Source organism: Lepidothrix coronata, unplaced genomic scaffold, assembly GCF_001604755.1.
Source record: "Lepidothrix coronata isolate B3197 unplaced genomic scaffold, Lepidothrix_coronata-1.0 Scaffold318, whole genome shotgun sequence".
Taxonomy (NCBI): domain Eukaryota; kingdom Metazoa; phylum Chordata; class Aves; order Passeriformes; family Pipridae; genus Lepidothrix; species Lepidothrix coronata.
This window is the reverse complement of record NW_016690498.1, coordinates 495,273-515,182: the sequence shown is the minus strand read 5'-3', so window position 1 is coordinate 515,182 and position 19,910 is coordinate 495,273. Positions and strand designations below refer to the sequence as shown.

Genomic DNA, 19,910 nt, shown 5'->3' with positions numbered 1-19,910 from the left:
CTGTGTCCCCATGGGACACCTCTCCCGCCTGCCAGAGAACAGGAGCATTCCCATAGGCACACCGGTAACAGTGACTTCCAGTGAGCCCAAGGCAGGAATGGAGGGCACCCCAGTGCACACACCTGGAGGCTGCCAGCACGGTGTGTGAGGGGCCAGCTGCTGGGGGGCCCAGAAGGAGCCCCTGATGGACACCACACTGTCACCGTACAGATCTCAGTACTGTGAGCCTTACACAGCTGACCGGAAAGGAATTACTCCCGATTTTCCGCAAGGCACATGAGAGCAGAAGCAGAGCCTAAAAATTAACAGAGCTGGTAACTGTTGGTGACCGTGGTACCAGCAGGGGAATTGTAGCAAATACCCCGGTAGTAGGAAATCAGGGACTACTACTGGGGGGCAGGATGTCCAAATATCTGGAAAGTTTGGATTACTAATCCCTTGGCATTCCACCCACAGTCTAACAATGTGCTGAGGGGTCTGTGTGCAGGAAGGAGAGTTTACTCTTGTGGTGCCAGGGGAGCCGACATGGCTGAGGGGTGGGGAACACCCTGGCACCCACGTCCTTCCTGGGCACACGCTCCATTTCACCAGTGCTGAATTACCCTGGCCACCGGACACAGCTGGGTCACAGTGGCATCTAGAGGGCTGCCACATGCAGTGTGTGTGCAAAGCAGGGGTCCTGCTGGGCTCTCCTACCGTCTGCAGAGCCAGAGCCAGCTCCAGCTCCAGCTCCAGCCAAGTGGGCACAACCCCAGAGAGCTGCACCCTCCCACCATGCTGCAGCCTTGCTAGTCTTTCTCCTAAGAGACCCGTTAAAACTTAAAACCCTGCTTCACAGAGATTCACATTTTTCCACAGAACTTACAAAGTGGATTTTTTGTCATTAATAATTGCGTGACAATTATTTTAAAATAATTTCCATAGCGTCCTGAATGCCACAGAACGGGGGTGCCCTCTCTTCTTACAAGCCATTGCCATAAGCCAGTCAGATGCCGTATGATCCACAGGCCAGGATTTGGCCGTGTCATTCCTCTGTTACGGGCTCAGAACGTGACCCTGGATGACTTACAGACTTAATGCTGTAGAGCACCTGGGTGTTAAATCTCTGAGCCATCTGAAGAGGATGATGTCTCTGCAGAAAGGCTGAGCTTAGAGAGGTACATCAGGAAAAGGACACTGGGAAGTATTCCTAAAGGAGGGGGATTTTAGGAGAGGCTTGAGTTGGGGTCATGATAGAAGTCTGAGGAGAACGGTTCCTCTTGTCAGTTCTGGTTTATATGTTGCTACCCCTGATTTGAGAGAGGGATAAATTCCATTATTCTCATGGTAGGTGCACAGAAGGGAGGAATGAACAATAGGATGTTTGACTTGTGCTTTAGAGGTTGCTATCCCTAGTAACTGTGTATTTCTGATTTTTTTTGCCTTTTTAGATGAAAAAAGCACCAAAGCACCAGGTTTGGATGGTTTCTGGTTTTAATGGGCTTAAAATTGGGCTCTTTTTCTGACTCTACAAGCCTTGAAGTGTGATGCATCTATAGTAGCAGATTATGTATTTTTTTTCTCCCTAAAAAAGACATAGAGGACCCAAGGTGTCATTTAGGATGCTGACACAAGGACACTTCTTGGCACTAGAGATCAGGCCTGCTGTCAGTCTGGCTGGAGTTCCCCATAACATAAATGAGATCCCCATTCATGGCAGGATTCATCTCAGAAAGTTTTGGAAGAGGTCAAAGAGTCTTCTCTGAGACATATCTCAGAGAAAACTTCTCTCCTGTCCTACTCCCTCTGCTGCAGCGATGCATATATGGTGCAGGAATGAGGGAAGGGCTCTTGGAGCTTCACCTGGAAATGAGGGTCACAATCCCACCCCTCTGGTTTCCCACAGGAGGAGGGAGCTGTCCCAGGGACAGCTCTGTGTGTCACTCTGGGATGGCAGGAGATGTGTCCTGGTTTTGGTGCCACGTGAGCCAGCGGGTGAGTGCTCACGCTGGGCAAGGTGTGCACTGGGACGGTGCCAGGACACAGAGCACCTTCCCTCTGGCAGTTGAACGGGCTCAGTCTGCCTTCCAAGGAGTAATGAGAGCTCCAGGAGAAGAGCCCTCCATTGGCAGGCTGCAAAGGGAAATGAGAACGTGTCCTTCAGGAAAGAGGGGTCAGACCTTGCCAGGCTGGGGGTACTTCCAGGGAGGCTGGGAATGTGCTGGGAATGAGGGAGGCTCACTGCCAAGGGTCAGGGAGAGTGTGCAGGGCCCCCGCTCCAAAGGATCTCTGCTAGAGAAACAGGGACTCTCCAGGCCATTTCCACATCCTTTCCTTTTGCATAAGCAATGCTTGCCTTGCATGAGGAAAACAACAAACTCCTGCCCTCTAGAGACAGGAGACCTCCAGCTCTGCTGAATAAAATATCTGCCACAACCTCCTTTTGAAGCAGATGCTACCAACGCAGCCAGTTTTATCCTCCCCCAAGGCCCACTGGCCGGCTCAGCAGCTCGATGCTCTCTCCTCCCAGCCCTGGAAGGCCGGCTCGCAGGAGAGGCAGCCTGTCACAACCACTCTGGGTCAAGGCAGGAGTTTATTTGGAGAACTGCTGAATAAAGCAGTCACAGAAAACTTGGCAAAGGAAAGAAATCCCTCCCTCTGCACTCCCCAAACCCATCAGGGCAGGACGGCAAATGCCCACACCAAGCCCAGCGCTCATTCTGTCCCTTCCCTGGTTGCCTGCAGCCTGTGCCGTCACCGCCTGGTCCACCACCGGGTGCTGGGCCCCAGGACACAGGAGGAGAGCAGGTGGATCTCCCGGGGTGCCACAGAAGCCCTGCACCCAGGTCCCACAGGGCTACAGCACTGGTAACATGCACTCTCGAGGTGTGGTGTGCTGGAGCAACTGTGCTGACATGTCCACATGCCCAGTTCCAAAGTAAGTGCTGTTAGTGTGTGGAAAGCTTGCTCTAAGGGCATTTCCTCACAGCTGCCAGCCAATACCCCTGACTCCCCCGGCAGCAGCTCCATCCATGCATTGGGTTCGATACCCCAGCTGCCAACAGCAGTATTTCTCACACACATGCCTGCCCTGCACCCCTCAGTGTTTGCTCCAAACACACACCTAAATCACAGGCACTGAAAGAAACATCTTTCAGCTACCTCTTTGGAACCCGTCTCTGGCAGGATTGGTTTCTCAGCCCATGCTCCAAAATACAGTGTTTATCAGGTGCAGAAAGACAAGAACTATCTTTTAAAACAACTTAGTCCTGTCCTCCTTTTCCTGCCCTTTACTGCCTGCAGCTAAAGCAGGCCCAAGGGGTGGAAAGTGATTGTGAGGTACCTGTAACTGTGCTGGCACCTTGTCCTCACAGCAGCCATTTTTTTGATGTTCCTTGTGAAACCACAGTTCCTGGACCCCAGGCTCTGTGACCTTTGGAAGATGACCTACAGGACTGTCCGATTGCTGGGAAAGATCGTGAGGTTCACATGCACACACTAAGGAGGCTACATCACACAAATATGAGGAAAATACACAAATAATATGCCTTTCCACTTCAGTTGCTGGTAAAAATTGTTAAAGGGGAAAAAAAATCCTTATTAGGGCCCAAGTAGCACCCCTCACCTGTATTTTGTTCCTTTTTATGATGTGGTTATTTTAGGAGGCCTTTTAGCCCACCCTGCCATGTTCTTGGGGCTCAGAGCTCACCTCAGCTTTGTCAGGGGTGTTTCAGCCAGCAATTCGGGAATTCTGGGGAAAAGCCTCCTCTGGCAAGCCCCAGGAATGATGCTGGTATCTGCAGCAGTAACACCAGTTCAGGATCACTCCTCTAAGGGATCATTGCTGATTTATTGTGGGACAAACAGCCCTTCCAGCAGCATGCAGTGCTGTGAGGCAGCTGTCCAGGCACTAAATCCCTACTCCTGCAGCATGGCTCAGGGCTACCCAGTGGGAGCTCTCCAGGTGCCACCTGCACGGCTGCGGGATGGCAGCACTGGGCAGGGGGTGAACACCAAGCGAGGGCTTCTGCTGCGGGCGGGAACAGGGGACAACTGCCAATGGATTTGCCTGGTATCCAGTAAATGTGCTGGTGGCAGCACATCTGGGCTGTGTCAGCAGGGTGAAAAGGCAGTTCCAAATGCTCACAATACTCTGAGCTCCCCAGGTCTCTGGGACGAGATATTACTGAATCCTGGGGGACAAAGAGGAAGTGGGAGGGAGATGCCAGCTTAAATCCCTGATGGCTGCTCAGAGCTGCACAGGACAGGGTGGGTTAGCAGCCCCTCTCCAAAGTAAACACAGGAATAGCTAGTTTTAAAAATATATATATAGTTCCCTTCAGCTGTACACTCCAGCCTGTCAGAGGGTATTCAGAGGTCAGGGAGCGTTGTAACAGTGAAATACATCCTGAGCAGACGAGCCAGGGAAGGAGCACTTGGATTTAATGCCAGAGGAATTTTAATGCCCAGGAGATGGGCAAGGTGACAGCGGCTTCAGGTAATGCTGCTTCTGCCACCTACGGTGTGGGGAGGTCACTGAGGGCCCTGTTGGGCAACAGGGTCGTGGCCCCCGGCCCCGCACAGGCTGTCTGGTTCCACTCTCACCGCCCAAGGCAAGTGCCAGGACTTATCCGGTAAGGAAACAGGACTCTGAGGCTGGTGCTGCCAGGCACTGGCACCAGTGCCCAGCTGGAATCCCTCCTGGACTTACTCCTTCAGAATTCCCTTTTATTGTCAACAGTGCACACAAGTGTGCAGGTCCAGAGCACATTTGTTATCCCAGTGAGCTCTGTGCTGGGAGGTAAGGATTCTGAAGAGGTCTGGAAAGGATGGAACAGCCTGTTCCCTTGCATTAGTAGAGAGGAAGAGGTGCACACAGGTGTCCTTACTGCAAGGCCTACAGGGAGGAACCTGTTGAGGGTGAGGGCCCACAGAAGCAACACTGCTGAACACCTGTCTCAGAAGGGACATTATTCCAAAGTCCTCTCCTTCCTCACAGCTCTGTGGGCACTGATCACAGAGCTCACATGTGCCAGATCAATGCCAAATCCCAAAAGGGCACATGCTCTCCATGGGACACTCGGCAGAGAGAGAAGCACACAAGTCTCAGCAATGGGCAGTGAGGGATCTCAGTTCTCCAAGGTCAGAAGGAGCCAAGCTTTTAGGCCATCAGATATTACAGGGGGTAACAACAACTGTTCTGACAGAACACCACTGCTCCTCTGGGAAAAGCAGTTGTTCTTAGTCCTGAGCCGGATGCTGAACACCTCAGCAGTGCCCAAGGGAACCTTTTTTCATGGACAGTACTACGCAGCACGTTACAGGAATCCACACACAAGGACAAGTACCTGAGACCAGGTGGAGCAGCTCAGCCTGGATGCTGGCTATGGTCACATCCCATCCCAGATGCAGCCTGCTTTGCCTGCCCTTGCTGAATTCCTGAGGAATACTAAAGGGGCGTGCAGGGCAGCCTGGCTGGGCAGGAGGCAGGCTGGGCTCCAGAGGAGCCTGTGCCGTGTCCCCATGCCCACTGGGATCGTGGGACAGTGACACAGGGCTGCTCACACACACACAGACACCCCAAGGCGCTCGTCACACCTGCCTCTGAGCTCCAGGCTCAGAGCAGACACCATCCCAAAGGGATCCCTCCTGCCCCATGTGCTTCCAGCACTGCTCCACAGAGCTGTATAGGATCAGAGAGTGACACACAGCTGCTCCTGCAGCCGCCTCTTGGTGCCTTTCATTTTGGGCATTGCCAGCTGAGGCTCTAACCTGGGGTGGGGTGTGAGCACCCACTCCCTGAGATTCTGTGCCCTACGAGGACTCTGCCTTGCTCATCCCATAGCTTAGATTCAGAAAAAAAACTCAACAGTTTTAACAAATGGCTCTGATGTAATATGAAAGAATTCCTTCTTAGGTAAAACCCCCTTGCCAGCCATAGATCTCTTTCATCTTTTACTTCGTTAAACACCCGCCACATTCTGACCCTGCAGCACCTGTGGTGCATCTGTGAGCGTTTAAGGGTGGATTTTTTCCTACTAGATCTGGTGCATGGAGACAGCTCTCATATTCCCTACAAAGATCACAGAATGCCTGCATAACTCATTTTTTAATTACTTGAGTCCTAAACCACTAATTTAGTGCAATTTCATACTGACTACATGTTGGTATTGTTAAGGTTTATGATCCAGTGATTTACAAGGCATGGTACGTCTGAACTCAAATTGGTTGGATTGATGGTTTAATTGAGCACAGGGACACGAGTGTAACAGTAACCACCACACTGGGGGATCATGGCAGTCCCACTAGCATGGGAATGCACCGGTGGAATTGGTTACATGAACACACAGGTTTTAACTGTAAAGGCCAAAACCAGACTTATTAAACTATTGTTTGGTAAATAGTGCTTCCACTTCATAAATAGTTCTGTCTCTAAAGATCAGATTAATCAGAAGAAAAAATTAATATTCTGTTTCTAAAAGCTGGTCTCAATAATGACACAGATATTGCTGCATGGGTGGTTTTGGATGCCTTTAGAGGAAGGACTTACATGAGTATGCAGTTTTTTCTCCACACCAGCTTGCAGAAGACAGTGATGCTGGTCACATCACACCCAGCCCGTGTTTCTAATAAAACCTGCAGTTCATGTTGATCTGGAGTGATAAATCCCTAACAAGCGAACACCAGTCTTTTCTCTCCTGCTGGCCTCAGTTTGTCCATCTAGAATGCACATGGTTGAAATTCCCACTTAAACTGACTGAGTATTTGTTATTACCTGTTACTGACACTCATAGTGTTTGGGGATCTGTTATTTCTTAGGGCTTTGAGGTTCCCCAGCTCAGGGTGTTTTCCCTGCCTCTTACACAATTAGGGGTCTGCCTGACCACATTCCTTCTTTCTCTCCTCCCTTCCCCATGAGTCCTGGAGTAAGGAGGCTGAGGGCAGAGACATGGGGAATTAGTAGGGAACCAGAACAGGTATTGTTCATTTAAGGCTCTCCTCTCTCTCCCTCTGCCTGGAACTCGTTCTGGCAGGAAAAACCCTCCAAGCCAGCCCAAACTTCATCTAAATTCATGCACTGGTAACTGTCTTTAAAGAGCAGTGAGAAAGCTACAGACAACAGCAGAAATATTGCATGGCTGAGTAAATTGCAATATTAATTACATCACTGAGAACTACTGCAATTCCCCATTCCCTGCTTCCTGCTGATGTTTTGCAGTCTTGTTTTGCTGTTGTGGCATTACCTTGGCTGTGAACACCTTGCTGTCAGTGGCTCTTTGACATCAGCTCTGTCATGACAAGCGCTTGAATTCACAGCATTTCAGGACTTTGAGCTCCAGAAATACTTTGCTTCTATCACAGAATTCATTTGATATGCTTATTTAAAAAAACCCAACCCAATAATCATCAGAAGAAACCCATGGAAAGGCACATAAAGATGCCAGGCCTATTATCCTTTGCCTTTAAAGGAACCTCTTTGTGCTCCTGGTTGATCAACAACTCCCTGACACGAGGTTGTGGCCAGGGGGGAGTCGGGCTCCCAGGGAACAAGCGACAGGACAAGAGGAAATGGCCTCATGCTGTGCCAGGGGAGGTTCAGGTTGGATACTAGAACAGTGTATTCATGGAAAGGGGGTCAGACCCCCATGGTGGAGTCCCCATCCCTGGAGGGTTTTAAAAGTCATGTGGATGTGGCTCTTGGGGACATGGTTTAGTGGTGGCCTTGGCAGTGCTGGGGGAATGGCTGAACTAGGTGACCCTGGAGGACTTTCCCAACCTAAAGGATTCCCTGATTTTTCTCTCTGCTCCTCTTCTGCATTTACAACACAGATGGCGGCAGCCAGAAGTTCTTACAATTCCTGTCTCCGTTCATCCACCAGTTTTATTATATTCCTTAAACAGAAACACAACCATTAGGAAAGCATCAGGAAACCCCTTGATGTTCCATTTGTGCCAGTGGAGACCTGCTGGAGCCATGGCAGATACCTGTGTGCTGTCACCCTCCTTGTTACCCAGTAAAACTGTTGATCAAACTAAATAAATGAAAGGAATATGAAGCCCGGCCCAGAATCTCCCAGGTTTCAGAAGAAAGCATAATTTTGGCAACTCCATAATCTCCCAGGTCTCACAAGAAAGCAGCAATTTTCCCCCAGCCATACATCTTTAAGCAGAAATAAGGATTCAGAGCACAAGCACTGCTGCCTGCTCCAAACCCAGCAACGTCACAGGGCACCAACCTTGACACATGCCCATGACAAAAGGGAAGGGATCGCTGCTGTGCCAGGGAGCTGCTGTGTGGGAGCACATCCTACTCGAATGCTCCATGATCCGTTGGGAGTTTGGGCATTTAAGTAAGCTCCAAATGGATAAAAAGGGCTCATGACTTAGGCTAGTGAATTTCTTTCATTCAGCAACAGCAAAAGCTGTCAGGATTCACCCGGGCCCCTTGATGGGCAAATGGTATCTGCTCAGGTATGGCATGAGAAACCCCTTTTCCTTCTGTGCACAGAGATTTACAGCCCTTAAGGACAGAGTTTACAGATGCAGAGCTGGGGCTACTGCTAATAAAATGCAGTTTCAGATCATCAGCAGCTCCACTAACTAACAGTCACATCTATCCATGCTCACCGTGTGAGGACCTGGCTCGGGGGGCATCCAGGGGGCAGGATTTGCCTCCCCCATGCTCTTCCCTTCCCACGGTCAGATGGGTTTGGGTTTGCTCAGTGCAGTTACCCAGAATTTGTGAATTATGCTCACAGAAGACATGGGAGTGTCAAAATGTGTCGCCCATGTCCTCGCATTTGCCTACAGCTGCATTTGTAAGGCAAATGTGGTGCCTCACTCTGGATAATTTCCATTAATTCTTAAAAGGTTTTCATGGGCTTGTTATTTTCTCAAACATCTGAATTTCAATTACAGCCTCCTCCTAGCATGCAGCAGCCTCACTGTGTGTGCTACTCTGCCAGTAACAGCTTCTCTCTTCCCCAGGGCCGCTGTATCAACTTCACCCGAGTTCCCTCTCAGTAGAGGAGGAGAAGCAGATACCAAGAGGAGAGACAGCCACATTGCCACTGTCCTACCCAGCCGAGAGAACCGAGCCCTTCCTCGCATCCCTTGGACCATCATCCAGCCCGAGCTCCGCAGGTTCCTGCATCCCTGCTCCGGCTCCTGCATGCCGCCCACACGCTGGTGCTCTGCCGGGCAGTGCTGCCGCGTGTGCCTCGCTCCGTGCAACACCAAAGGACAGCGCAGACACCAAAGATGAGAAAGCTTTTCTATTTTTGTTATTTGCTGTTTTTTTAAGGATTACAGATTCTCAGGACGCAATGTGCTTGTAGCGGAGACGCAGCGTTCCTCAGCTGCGGCGGAGGCACGTGGTATTTACACAGGGACTACTCGCCACAGGCGCAGGATAACAATTCCCACCAGGCTAAGCAGGCGCAGAGCCGAGTGCCTCAGAGCCATGTCAGATCCCCAACCCTCGCCAGCTCCTCCGTCGTGCCTTACGGGAACCTTCTGACTGGAAATCTTGTCACTCTAACACTGAAAAGTGCACACGCATGACAAAATGTAGACAGGATGCCTCGAGGTATCGGTGGCGAGCAAGACTTTGCCCTTTAGTTTTTGAAGACACCTTTCTTCTCATTATGCACCCGGGACAGGAAGGAATTACTAGAGCGTTATTCCACAGGAAGACAGCCTGTAAGTAGAGATCTGGAGCTGAGTTGGAGGGACTGATGCTTCAAGACCTTGACACTGTGGCTGGTGGTTTTTTCCCCTTTCCTGCATTCACAGTTCAGTAGTGCATAAAACATCATCATCTATAAACATACCTAGCAGTCGTAGGCTTGTGTATTTTTTTTAGATTAAAAAAAGCAGTAGCCACTAAGCTGGTATCTCAGGGTTTTTTCCCCCCGCAAATCTCCAAGGGCTTTTCAGCGTCACAAGCCAGCAACTCTCTTTGCATGAGAATTTCAAAGTTTAATTAATATAATTAAAGGCAACAGCAAGCAGCAGCCTGTGAAGATTTTGCTCATCTTTTTTATGCCTTTTGACATTGAATGACCTATTACTGTATGTGTGTTCCTCGGCGGTGAAGGCGGTGCCAAGCATTGGGTACGATTCCGCAGTGGGAAAGACCTCCTTCCATCAATTTGGAAATTAAATTTATGGGAGTGCCGGCCATCACGAAACATCGACAATGTATGTATTATAATTTTTTAGAAAAACCAGTGTCGTGTCACGTCGACGATGCCAAATTATGTTAGCGTGAGCGGAAACACTGTGGGGGAGGAAGGAGGGAGCAGCTGAAGAAAAAGGCTCAAATGATCCAGTCACTTTCGATACTGTACTTCAGAGGCAGAATGGATATTCGAGTCGAAACCTGACAAAGCGCGCCCGCTTTGATGGGAACTGGTATAGACAATGACCAGTGGCTGGGTCAGTGGGATGTCTCTCTGCGAGCAGGGAGGCTTATCAAATGACACTAAAAATAAGTTCAACAACCATCATGTTGGAGGGGAAAAGGCGAACATTTCACATTTGGTGGGCATGAGTGTGCGCAAGATGGAAAGAGCAATGCGGAGCATCCTGGGCTAATTATCTCCTTTGTGCTCTTCATTGGAATCGCAAGGGACAGAAATAATTCTCTTGGTCCATATCCAAATCCGTGGCACTGCCCAAAGAAGCCTTTACGTATATCCACTCGCTTACATCTTCTGCTTGAGTTTATTTATGTCACTGGTAGCCTCATCAGCAACAACCATGTCTGCACATTAGACTATAAATAAAATTATTATCTGAGTTTCAATCATTATTTCCTTCTTCTCCTCCCCCGTAACCTCCTGGGTCTGCACAGCTCAGACCTTCATTTTCCAGCTACACAGTCACCCACGGTACCAGACTCCAGAGGCTGCCCCCAGCCCCTGGCCCTGAGCAGCACGGCAGGAAAGCCACCACGGCCGCGCCCAGGGATCCCGACTGCCCCCAGCCACGGAGACCCTGTTGGACACCGGTTTATGCCGTACGGGGCATCAGCCATGCAACCAGAACCACTGAGTGCCCGCAGGGACGCCCTGGCACTGCCATACCTTGTGGAACTGCAGCTTGGGTGCCACTGGCCCTGGGCTGGGGACGCTTGAGCCCACAGCTCCCAACCACCAAGCCCTTGGCTTAGTTGGAGCCCCTGATTAAACCTCTGTGCGCTGTCCAGCCTAAGGCCAGACCAAGAGCCAACGCTAGGCAGGTGTGGCAGGACACAGGTGAGGTCTTGCACTGCTCCCCACGGTGCTGAGGTGCTACAGGCAGAAGCGCAGAGCTCAGCAGATGCCAAGTTAAGACACTCATCTCCCTCTTCCTTATCCTCCATTTTCCACGTACACACGACACATTCCAAGGTACTGCTGGAGCGTCCGCTCGCATTCTGAGCTGCACTGGTAACAGAACATGCAGATGAAGAGGGTTTTTTCCCTCATGTATCTGCTGCCTCTCAAAAAATATTTTTAACCAACACAGCCACAGAAATAGAAATCCACTCATCATCTTTTGTCCTCTCTGTCTATTCATGTTCATCCAAAACTGTGGAATGAGCAGTTCTTCACAGAATGGCTGATACCAAGCAAAATGGGATTTCGGGTCTCTACATGGATTTTCCCTTTTAATTGACATAGTATCACAGCACATTGCACTTGGCATTTCACAGCAGATAATACCTGAGAGTTTCCTTATTACACAGTGTGGAATAACCGTCACAAATAATTTGGGGGGCAAGAGGCGAAGGGTGATAATTAATTATACTTTAAAATCCACTGATTAAATGACACAAGTGAGACTTCCTTGGCAGGAGGGCTCAGAATGCCTGAGAACCATGAGTGGGAGGTTTACCAGAGTATGTTCCTTGCACACTATCAAAGCTTGGTATCTCCTTACAAACAGACCATGTCTCAGTAGCACTGTGGGCACCACTTTTAGGCTGCATGAGAACAGAAACAGTGTCTTGCAAAAGTAGATGGGCCTGGGAGCAAACCAGCCAATGTTCTACCTAAGGCACATATGAACCCACTGGCCAACAGATCACACATCTCTCCACCTACCAGAGCATCACCAGCAAGGACAGCAAGTGGGTGAGATACTTTTTTCCCTGAGGAGTCACGTACAAAAAGCCCAGCAATGCCACCAGGCAGCCCTGAGGGCACCCTCTCACCAACGATGCAAGGCAGGACTCATGGGAACAACAAGATCCTCAACATAGCAAGGCTGGGTTTATTTTATATATTTTGATAATAGCAGAAATTACTTGGCTGCAGTTAGTAAGAAATAAAAATGAATTTTTCCATGTTCCCTTTCAGTTTTTTGATTAAACAAGAACTACAGCACATTAGGCATGAATGTGCCGGGTACAACTGGAGAGCTGGGTCAGGCTGATCCCAGGGGAAATGGAAGGGAATTCCTAACCCTAACGCAGGCTCACCCTGAGCCATAAGCACTGCAGGACAGCCTGGGCTGGCCAGTATAAATTCTGGTTGGGATTTTTCCTGCAGGAAATGACTGTGCTACATATGTCTTCTTCTGATTGTCCATAATGCAACACCACAACTCTGCACTTCACACCCTGCAGTTCGTTTTACACACTGTTCACTCGCCCTCATCACACAGGACTGCTCCCACACGTGGGTGCAGCCCCACTCCTGGGGGGGCTGGGGCTGGGGTTTAAGGGCAAAGAAAAGGTTATCTTTGACCCCTCTCAGTACAGGGCACCTGATGCAGGTCATGTTCGCATCCCTTTCCTGGGATTCTGACAGACTCCCAGGACTCAGATACCTGGCCTCTGCAAAACTCTGTTGACACCTTTAACGTACCCCCTTCCAGTTCAAATCAAGCTGATATACTCCAGCAAAAAAAAAAAAAAAAGGTGGCAGTTCTAATTAGGGGAGGTTTTAGGTTTTTCCCCTGCACAAGGTAAAGGACTTGGGAATTCTGTGTTCTGTCATTTTAGACCAAACCTCCCTTTCCAGCACTTTTATTGGTCACAATTCAGGCTGCACGGAAGGGTGAACAAAACCAGTGCTATCAATGAGGGTTTTTTCCAGGTGGGAAAATTCCCCATTTGATCCCATGTCATTGACTGCTGCCTCCTGACTACAGAAGCCCTGCTCTGCTGCAGGACAGGACTTTTTCCCAGTTCACTGGGAAGCAGCGAAGGTGCCATCCCCACCTGCCTTCAGAGTTCAGCTCAGGGAACTACTCCCTTGCCAGAGGAGCCGCTGAGGGGAATTCTAGAAGCTCAGCTGTGCAGTACTGGGAGGCAGGACCTGGCTCCGACCCCCCCATCCAGCCATCTAAAATCCACACCCTCAGCAGGATGGGCACAGGTAACCAGGTCACCTGCTGTGGATGCCAAGCTCAGTTGTAGCCAGAACAGCGTCCCAGACCTGACTGCCAAAGAGGTGGGTTTGGCTGTTGTCCCAAGCCAAGAGCCAGAGCTCCGGCCCACAGAGCTGCCCCTGAACAGGACACTAGGCACACGGCCTCAGGTGGCCAAAGAGCTGGCACAGAGCTCCCAGGAACAGGCAGAGCAGGGAAAACGTGCTGAGCAGGGACTTCAGAGGCCGCAGCGGCACATTTGCTAATGAGCAGCTTCCGAGTACCTCTTGTGCCATTACAAAATTAATGTCACCATTTCTAGGGAGAGCTTTATTAGACCTGGCATGTACTATTTTATTTCACAAATCTGTTTTGCATTGGCTCAATTAAAATTGTTATGTATTTTTGGGTCCTGTGTAGGTGCCATCTGTTTAACAGCGCAAGTGGGTCCTGTGATGCACTTGTAAATTTCGTGCTGCAATAATTTTTTTAATATAATGAAGGATTTTGGATACAAGAAGATCCCGTTACTTAGTGATTTTTTGGTTTTTGGCAGTGAACTTGAAACGGTTCTTCCTGTGTTACAAGGATGGCTCTGCAGCCTATGGAAATTTATTTCCATGTTTGCACCAAAATCGTATTATTTAATTCACACTTATTTTTTTCATTTGCTTGTTCTGCCTGATTTTGTAAATGAGCTTATTTTCTCAAACTGGAAATCAAAGGCATGCTCAGCTGGGGCCTGTGGCTGCTGCCTTCTGGGGAGCTCTGGGATGTGCCAGGAGGGCACAGGGGCCCACCACAACAAACCACACCAACATCTCCGCAGTGGGTCTGGGAACGAATGCACCTTTGGAGGCAAAAATCCCCTCTGCGTAGCTGGATGTGCTTTACAGCAGAACCAAATCCAGGACAAATCTCCTGGGTAACAGAACTCAAACATGGTATTATACTTTGGAGGTTTTTAGCAAAACTCTTAGGTCTACTCTGACGTCACCAGCACTGAAATGCTGTTCCTGACTCACAGTGATTTACAGCAAAACCCCAAGCCTAACCCCGTTGGTTGGATTTCCTTTAAAAACACCATTTCCCATTCTGTTCAATTCTCTAATACACTGTCAGAGAAAAGCATCTGCAGTGCACCAATCCTGTATTGTTTGTGGGGTTTCCAGATGTGCTCCACAGTCAGTAGAGGGGTCCCAGATCTCAGCACCCAGTTGCTGTAAGTGGAACTGCCTTGTTCTGTGTGGTGGATCGGGCAGTACCCAAAATTGTCCAGCTCCCTGCAGCACTGCTCAGCAGGACAGTTAGGAAAACCTGTTCCCAACATCACACTGCTTCTAAGCTGCCTTCAGGGACACGGACGTAACCGGAGCACAACTCCAGTGTATTTCAGGATGTCACACAAGACCCAGCCATGGAGAGATTCCTCCCTGACCACCCCCCTTGCTTTAGCAGTGACACAAGTCGCACCTTGGCCCTGACACCTGCCCAACCCCCAGCGACACTCTCACTGCCCTGGACAGTCTTCTGGGGGCACAGGGAGACCTGACTGCTCTGACTGTGGCGCTGGAGCAAGGATTTACCCGGGATTTACCACAGCACAGAACCCGCCTGCTTGAGACCCTGCCACGGCAGCATGGACTGCAGTGGCCCCAGGGCCTTCCCTCCTTCCCAAGGCCTCTCCAGCTATCCACGCACTGTGCAGATCCTCAGGACAGCTGCTGGGGCACTGCCAGCCCAGGGATGGATGGTGCCCATTGACAGAGCTGCGAGACGCTGATTCAATTTTGAGTGTTGACCAACCTGTGAGGGGAACACTAATTGCAGCGCACAAGTGATGGGTTCAGCACTGCCTTGTTGGAACGGGGAGGTTGGGCTCCAGGATGCTTCATCTCCCTTTATCTGATTAGGCAAATTAGGAAACAACAGTGTGAAATGCATTATTGTACTAATCTGATGTCCAAAATGTGAATCTCATTAGAGCTCTGGCCTCAATGCTTTTTATGTGGTTTCTCTGTAAGCTGAGGAAGAGCAAGTAGGCCAGAAATAGATATTTTTCAAATTACATTGGAATTGCCCAGTAATAAATATCATATTCTGTACAGGCTTCGGTCCCTGGAACAGCTCCTCATAAAAAGCATCTCTAAGCTTCTGGATAAATCCAGTAGAACACATGCTAGGAATGGAGGAAACACAGCAGGGAGAGGAGGTTGGAGCAGAGAGGGTGATCCACTGACCCGAGTTCACTTAGAGCTCTGTGGGGTGAGACCCTGGGAGTGAGGACACTGTGCCTCTCCAAAGGGATGCTCCATGGTCCAGAGAGGAGTTCTGCAAAACTTATCTTGGCAAGGGCGCAAGCTGTGGTGATTTGGGGAGAAGGAGGGACAAAGCAGGACAGAAGTAAGGGTGGGATGAGCCCGGGGACAGCCAGTGCCGTGCTGAAAGGAGGACTGGCTCTGGAGGGCTCTGCTCAGCTCAGCCCATGCCAGGGCTCCCTGCGGAAAACCCTCATGACACCGGGCCCTTCTAGGCAAGGCTGGAATCCAAGGTCACTCTGTAAGACCAGGGAAGAATAAACATACGGTATAAAAGTAAAACAACACGACATTTCACTGCAAAGGGCTCTCTGAGAAAAGCCAGTTCAGGTATCAGTTGGTAAAGGGTCACTTCACAATACAGCCCTTCCAAATTGCAGCTCCAACTCAGAATTAATTATCCTTTCACTGTCTTGGGTTTTCTTTTCTTCTTTGCTTCACATTAAATGCAACTGAAATTATTTTAAAGCAATGATCTTGAACATCATGTCCTTCAGCTGGCCCTGAAAATCCATTTTCTATGGAAAGCCTCCTTTCTTCTGCAAGATTTCTGCGAGTGTATAAAGCTCATCAAGGCTCTGGTTCTCTAGGGGTGTCAGATGCTCGGATAATACCCAGGTGTCTGCCTGCTGGACCAGCTCCAAGGTACTTTATTAGCATGAAGAGGCCAATTTGGAAGCAGTTTAACTCCTTCCGTTCCCAGGGCCCAGCACATGTCCTGCAGAAGCAGCAGGACACCAGGTCATGCCATGTGCATGGGTGCAAATACAGACTCCATGTCACCACCACTCACTGCCCCATCCCAGGGAAGAAACACCTGAGACATCTTGTCATCACGGCTGCAAAGATCCCCCAGTGGTGCCCATCCATATGAAAACAGAGCAGTTGCACAGATAGCTGAAGAGCACAGCTCCACTGCACACCTGGGGCTCAGCTGTCCCTTACACGGCCTTGGAAAATCCCAGCAGATTTTCCCAGAGCCATGCCCTCCCTCACACCAGCGGCAGCACGAGGAGACACAGCGTGGTGCCCGTTTGCCAGGTGGGAAGTGCCCGAGGTGTGACATGTGCCTTGGTGTTCCGGGGGCAGGCAGGGACCCCCCAAGATGCCCCTGTCACTGGGCAGGGCCTTGGCTGTGCCAGGGCAGCCCAGTAGGACGAGGAGGACGTCCCTGATCCATCCAAGTACACACAGCATTGGCAACAAAGAATGGAGCATGTGAAGATCCTGTCAACACACACTTAAAATAAGAACTGTGAGCAGATGCCCTTGGCTTTCCAGGAACTGCAGGAAACTTCAGCTCCTGGCTTGGAGCTCCAGCAACTTCCCTCAACAATGGCAGACCCATGAGGGGCTGCTGGTGCCTACCAGGGCACTGCACCCTGCCCCATCTCGCTGCTGCGATCACACGCTCTGGATCCCAGCTTTTTAATGTATTTTCTTTAGTTTCCAGCATGCAAAATTGGGCTATGCAAAAGAAAGACAGAAAACCTACAATCTCCAGCCTTAAAAAAATCAGTTCCCACTTTAAAAGCAAAGCAGTCTTTTAAACTGCACAGTGTGCTGCTTCAAAGGTGTGGCAAAGAGCTAAAAATCTGAGCCACCAAGATACATAAGATCTGAACAAATACAATCCCAAAGGTTCTGTTTAAAGTTTTAAAAACCCAAGGTTTAAGCTATTTGTGAGCTGCTTGAGGTCCTTTCTTGGATTAAAGAGGCGAAAGTTTCCTTGAAGTCTGGGGTGATTCCAGGTGGAATTCAGCAGCAGGACAAGGGTGGCACTTGGAGCCAGCCATGTTCTCCTTCTCCATGCTGTTGAACAGGTCACGGGAAAGGACACGTGCACCTCCCCTCGGAGATGATCTCTGCCTTGGATGTCACTGCCATGTCTACGCAACCAAAGAAAACATTCAGTGTTGCCAAAGCATTACACAGTGTGGGGAGGCTGGGAGAGAGCGAAGTTCCTGTAGTTGGGCTCTCAAACACACTGAGGAAACATGAACTTTGGGAAGAGTGAAAGGAAGTTCAAGCCCTCTGTGGAATGGGGCTCCAGAGCCCACAGCAGCTGAGAGGGGGGAGGAGAGAACAGCCATCAGCTCTGCATCCCAGCTGAAGGGAAAAGCAGTGTCACTGGTCAGAGCCACAAAGAGAAATCAAGAGCCAAAGGAAAGCTCTGCCAATGCTGCTGCAGCGTTTTACCCAACACAGCTCCTTCCATCCCCTTGTCCTCCTGCTCCCCGTGATGCCCCAGTTCTGAAGCAGATGTCTCCTGGGGACGTGGGCTTAGCCCAGGGATGGCCCCAGCCCTTCCAGAAGGGCCGTCGTGTGGGCTGGCACAGCTTGAACCGCTTGCAGCTTTATCTCCCTGCCAGGACAGGACTGCATGGAGGGTTCCTTGACCAAGACCTGGAAACCTCTCAGGTGAGTTGCTCCAACAAAGCCAATGCTGAGTACATTGATGTTGGGAGGTGTTTTCTGCACCCTCATAGAACATCCAGACACTGCGCCAGGACACCTGCTGCCACCTCCGAACAAGGTCAGGCTCCTTCTCCCAGAGCAACCCAAACTGCGCTTCCCTCTTCTCTTCAAGAATGAGCCTGTGCCTCTGCTAAAAACCCCAGCTAGAGGAACTTCTTCACCCATACAGAGGTGATGAGGACTTTTCCAAGCGGCTGATGTGGCACTCGCTGTATCCAGGGTGACTGATGGCATCAGCTGCCTGCCTTCCCCTCCAGCTCTACACACACCCCACAGGGTCAGTTTAAGTGACAAAATCTTTGCAGGACCAATGAGACTCCCCTGTTATTTCTATTTGTTTCCCGTTAGGTCGCGGCTTCTTCCAGCAGCTGAAGTTGAAACAGGACTGGCTTCAAAGGTAAACATTTTTCACAGCTTTCTCATCAACTATATTGAATACAGTCATAAAAAAAAGCCCCACAATATTTTCTGTATTTGCTGAAGGATGACGTCCTCCTTGCCTTCAGCGTGTGCCAGATTACTCATAAACCTGGACCATATGCCACCACAATTTACTGATGGGCCCAAGCTGTTTTGGTAGATACAAAATCCGAGGGGATTAGGGAGGCTCGATCCGCGCTGAAAACAGAGCAGCAGCGGTGGGGCAGCTGCTCTCCTTGCTCAGCCTCAATTTAGGTCAGTGGCCAACAGCCCCACACCAGGCCGGGGAGCCAGGGTGCGGGGGCACATGCAGAGGGGATCTGTGTGTGGTGCCTGCTCCTATCAGGGTGCTCACCCTTCCGTGGGACTCGGCACCCAGCCCGTGCTGTGGAGAGGGCCGGGAGCGGGGGAGACCACCTGGTATCTGGAGCCAGGCTGCCAGGCCCAGTGACGAGCCCTCAGCTCAAAGCCAAGGAGGAGATGCCTCCCCCCATGCCATGGTACCCCCCTGCCTGGCTGTGCACCTCGGGGTGTGGCTCCAGTAGAGCTCCCTGGTGCAGACCCTGCTGGGGCCTGTCCGGAAGGCAGCTGGTGACAGGCAGGTCACCATAGCTGTTGTTTGTGTCCCCGGCCCAGAGAGGGGTCTGCTCATGGGGAGAAGGGAGAGCCCAGCTGGAAGCACTGCCTGCACTGGAAGTCTCTCCTGGTTGGGGATTATCCAGCCCAGAGGTGCCTGCAGCCAGCCCACCCACGGCCTCCAGCCCAGTACCTTGGCTGCTTCCTCAAGAGGTTGAACTTGCACTGAGCATGGAATGACATAATGGACCTTCTGACTCGAGCAAAACCTATTTAACACCTGGCAGGACAAACAATGCAGCTGCAGCAAGCAGCAACTTATTCAACAGCTTACTAAGAGCACTGCAATCTCTTTCCCCTCCACCTTATCTTTATTTTGCTCTTTTCCTTAGTAAAAACACAAGTACCTCCATCACCTTGAACAAAGCCACTGCTCATCACCAGGGGAATTCCAAAGGACTGCAGAGAGCAGGACAGGGAATGGGGACCAGAGCAGCCAAGCACCCCACAGTGCTCTACACAGAAGGGAAGCACTCCAGACCACGGCTGCTGTTCATGGAATATCAAACCACAGTCATGGGAATCTTCTCTCCAGAATAAGAGAATCCTCTGTGTGTAATTTGGGGCTGTAACTTCTCGTCACTTAGAAGACACTCATGATCAACACGGCCCGACTGGATTTCCAGCTGCCAGAGCTTCCTTCCACACAGCACGTTGTACCCCTGCAAGGAGCAGCTACTCTGAGAGATTGCACTGCTCTGCACCATTACCGTACAT

The 19,910-nt window shown here is 50.4% G+C and overlaps 1 protein-coding gene and 1 long non-coding RNA gene across 5 annotated transcripts in view; one reads left to right on the top strand and one right to left on the bottom strand.

Moving 5' to 3' along the window:
* Window positions 1-10,789, top strand: part of ANTXR2 (anthrax toxin receptor 2) — an 82,308-nt gene extending 71,519 nt beyond the window's left edge. Inside the window, exon 17 of the mRNA XM_017837949.1 lies at window positions 8,968-10,789. Within this exon, the coding sequence (XP_017693438.1) occupies window positions 8,968-9,006 (39 nt within the window). The 3' untranslated portion in view covers window positions 9,007-10,789. The remainder of the gene's footprint in view (window positions 1-8,967) is intronic.
* LOC108508840 overlaps window positions 1-19,910 on the bottom strand; it is a 216,015-nt gene that overhangs the window by 15,492 nt on the left and 180,613 nt on the right. The window lies entirely within an intron of this gene.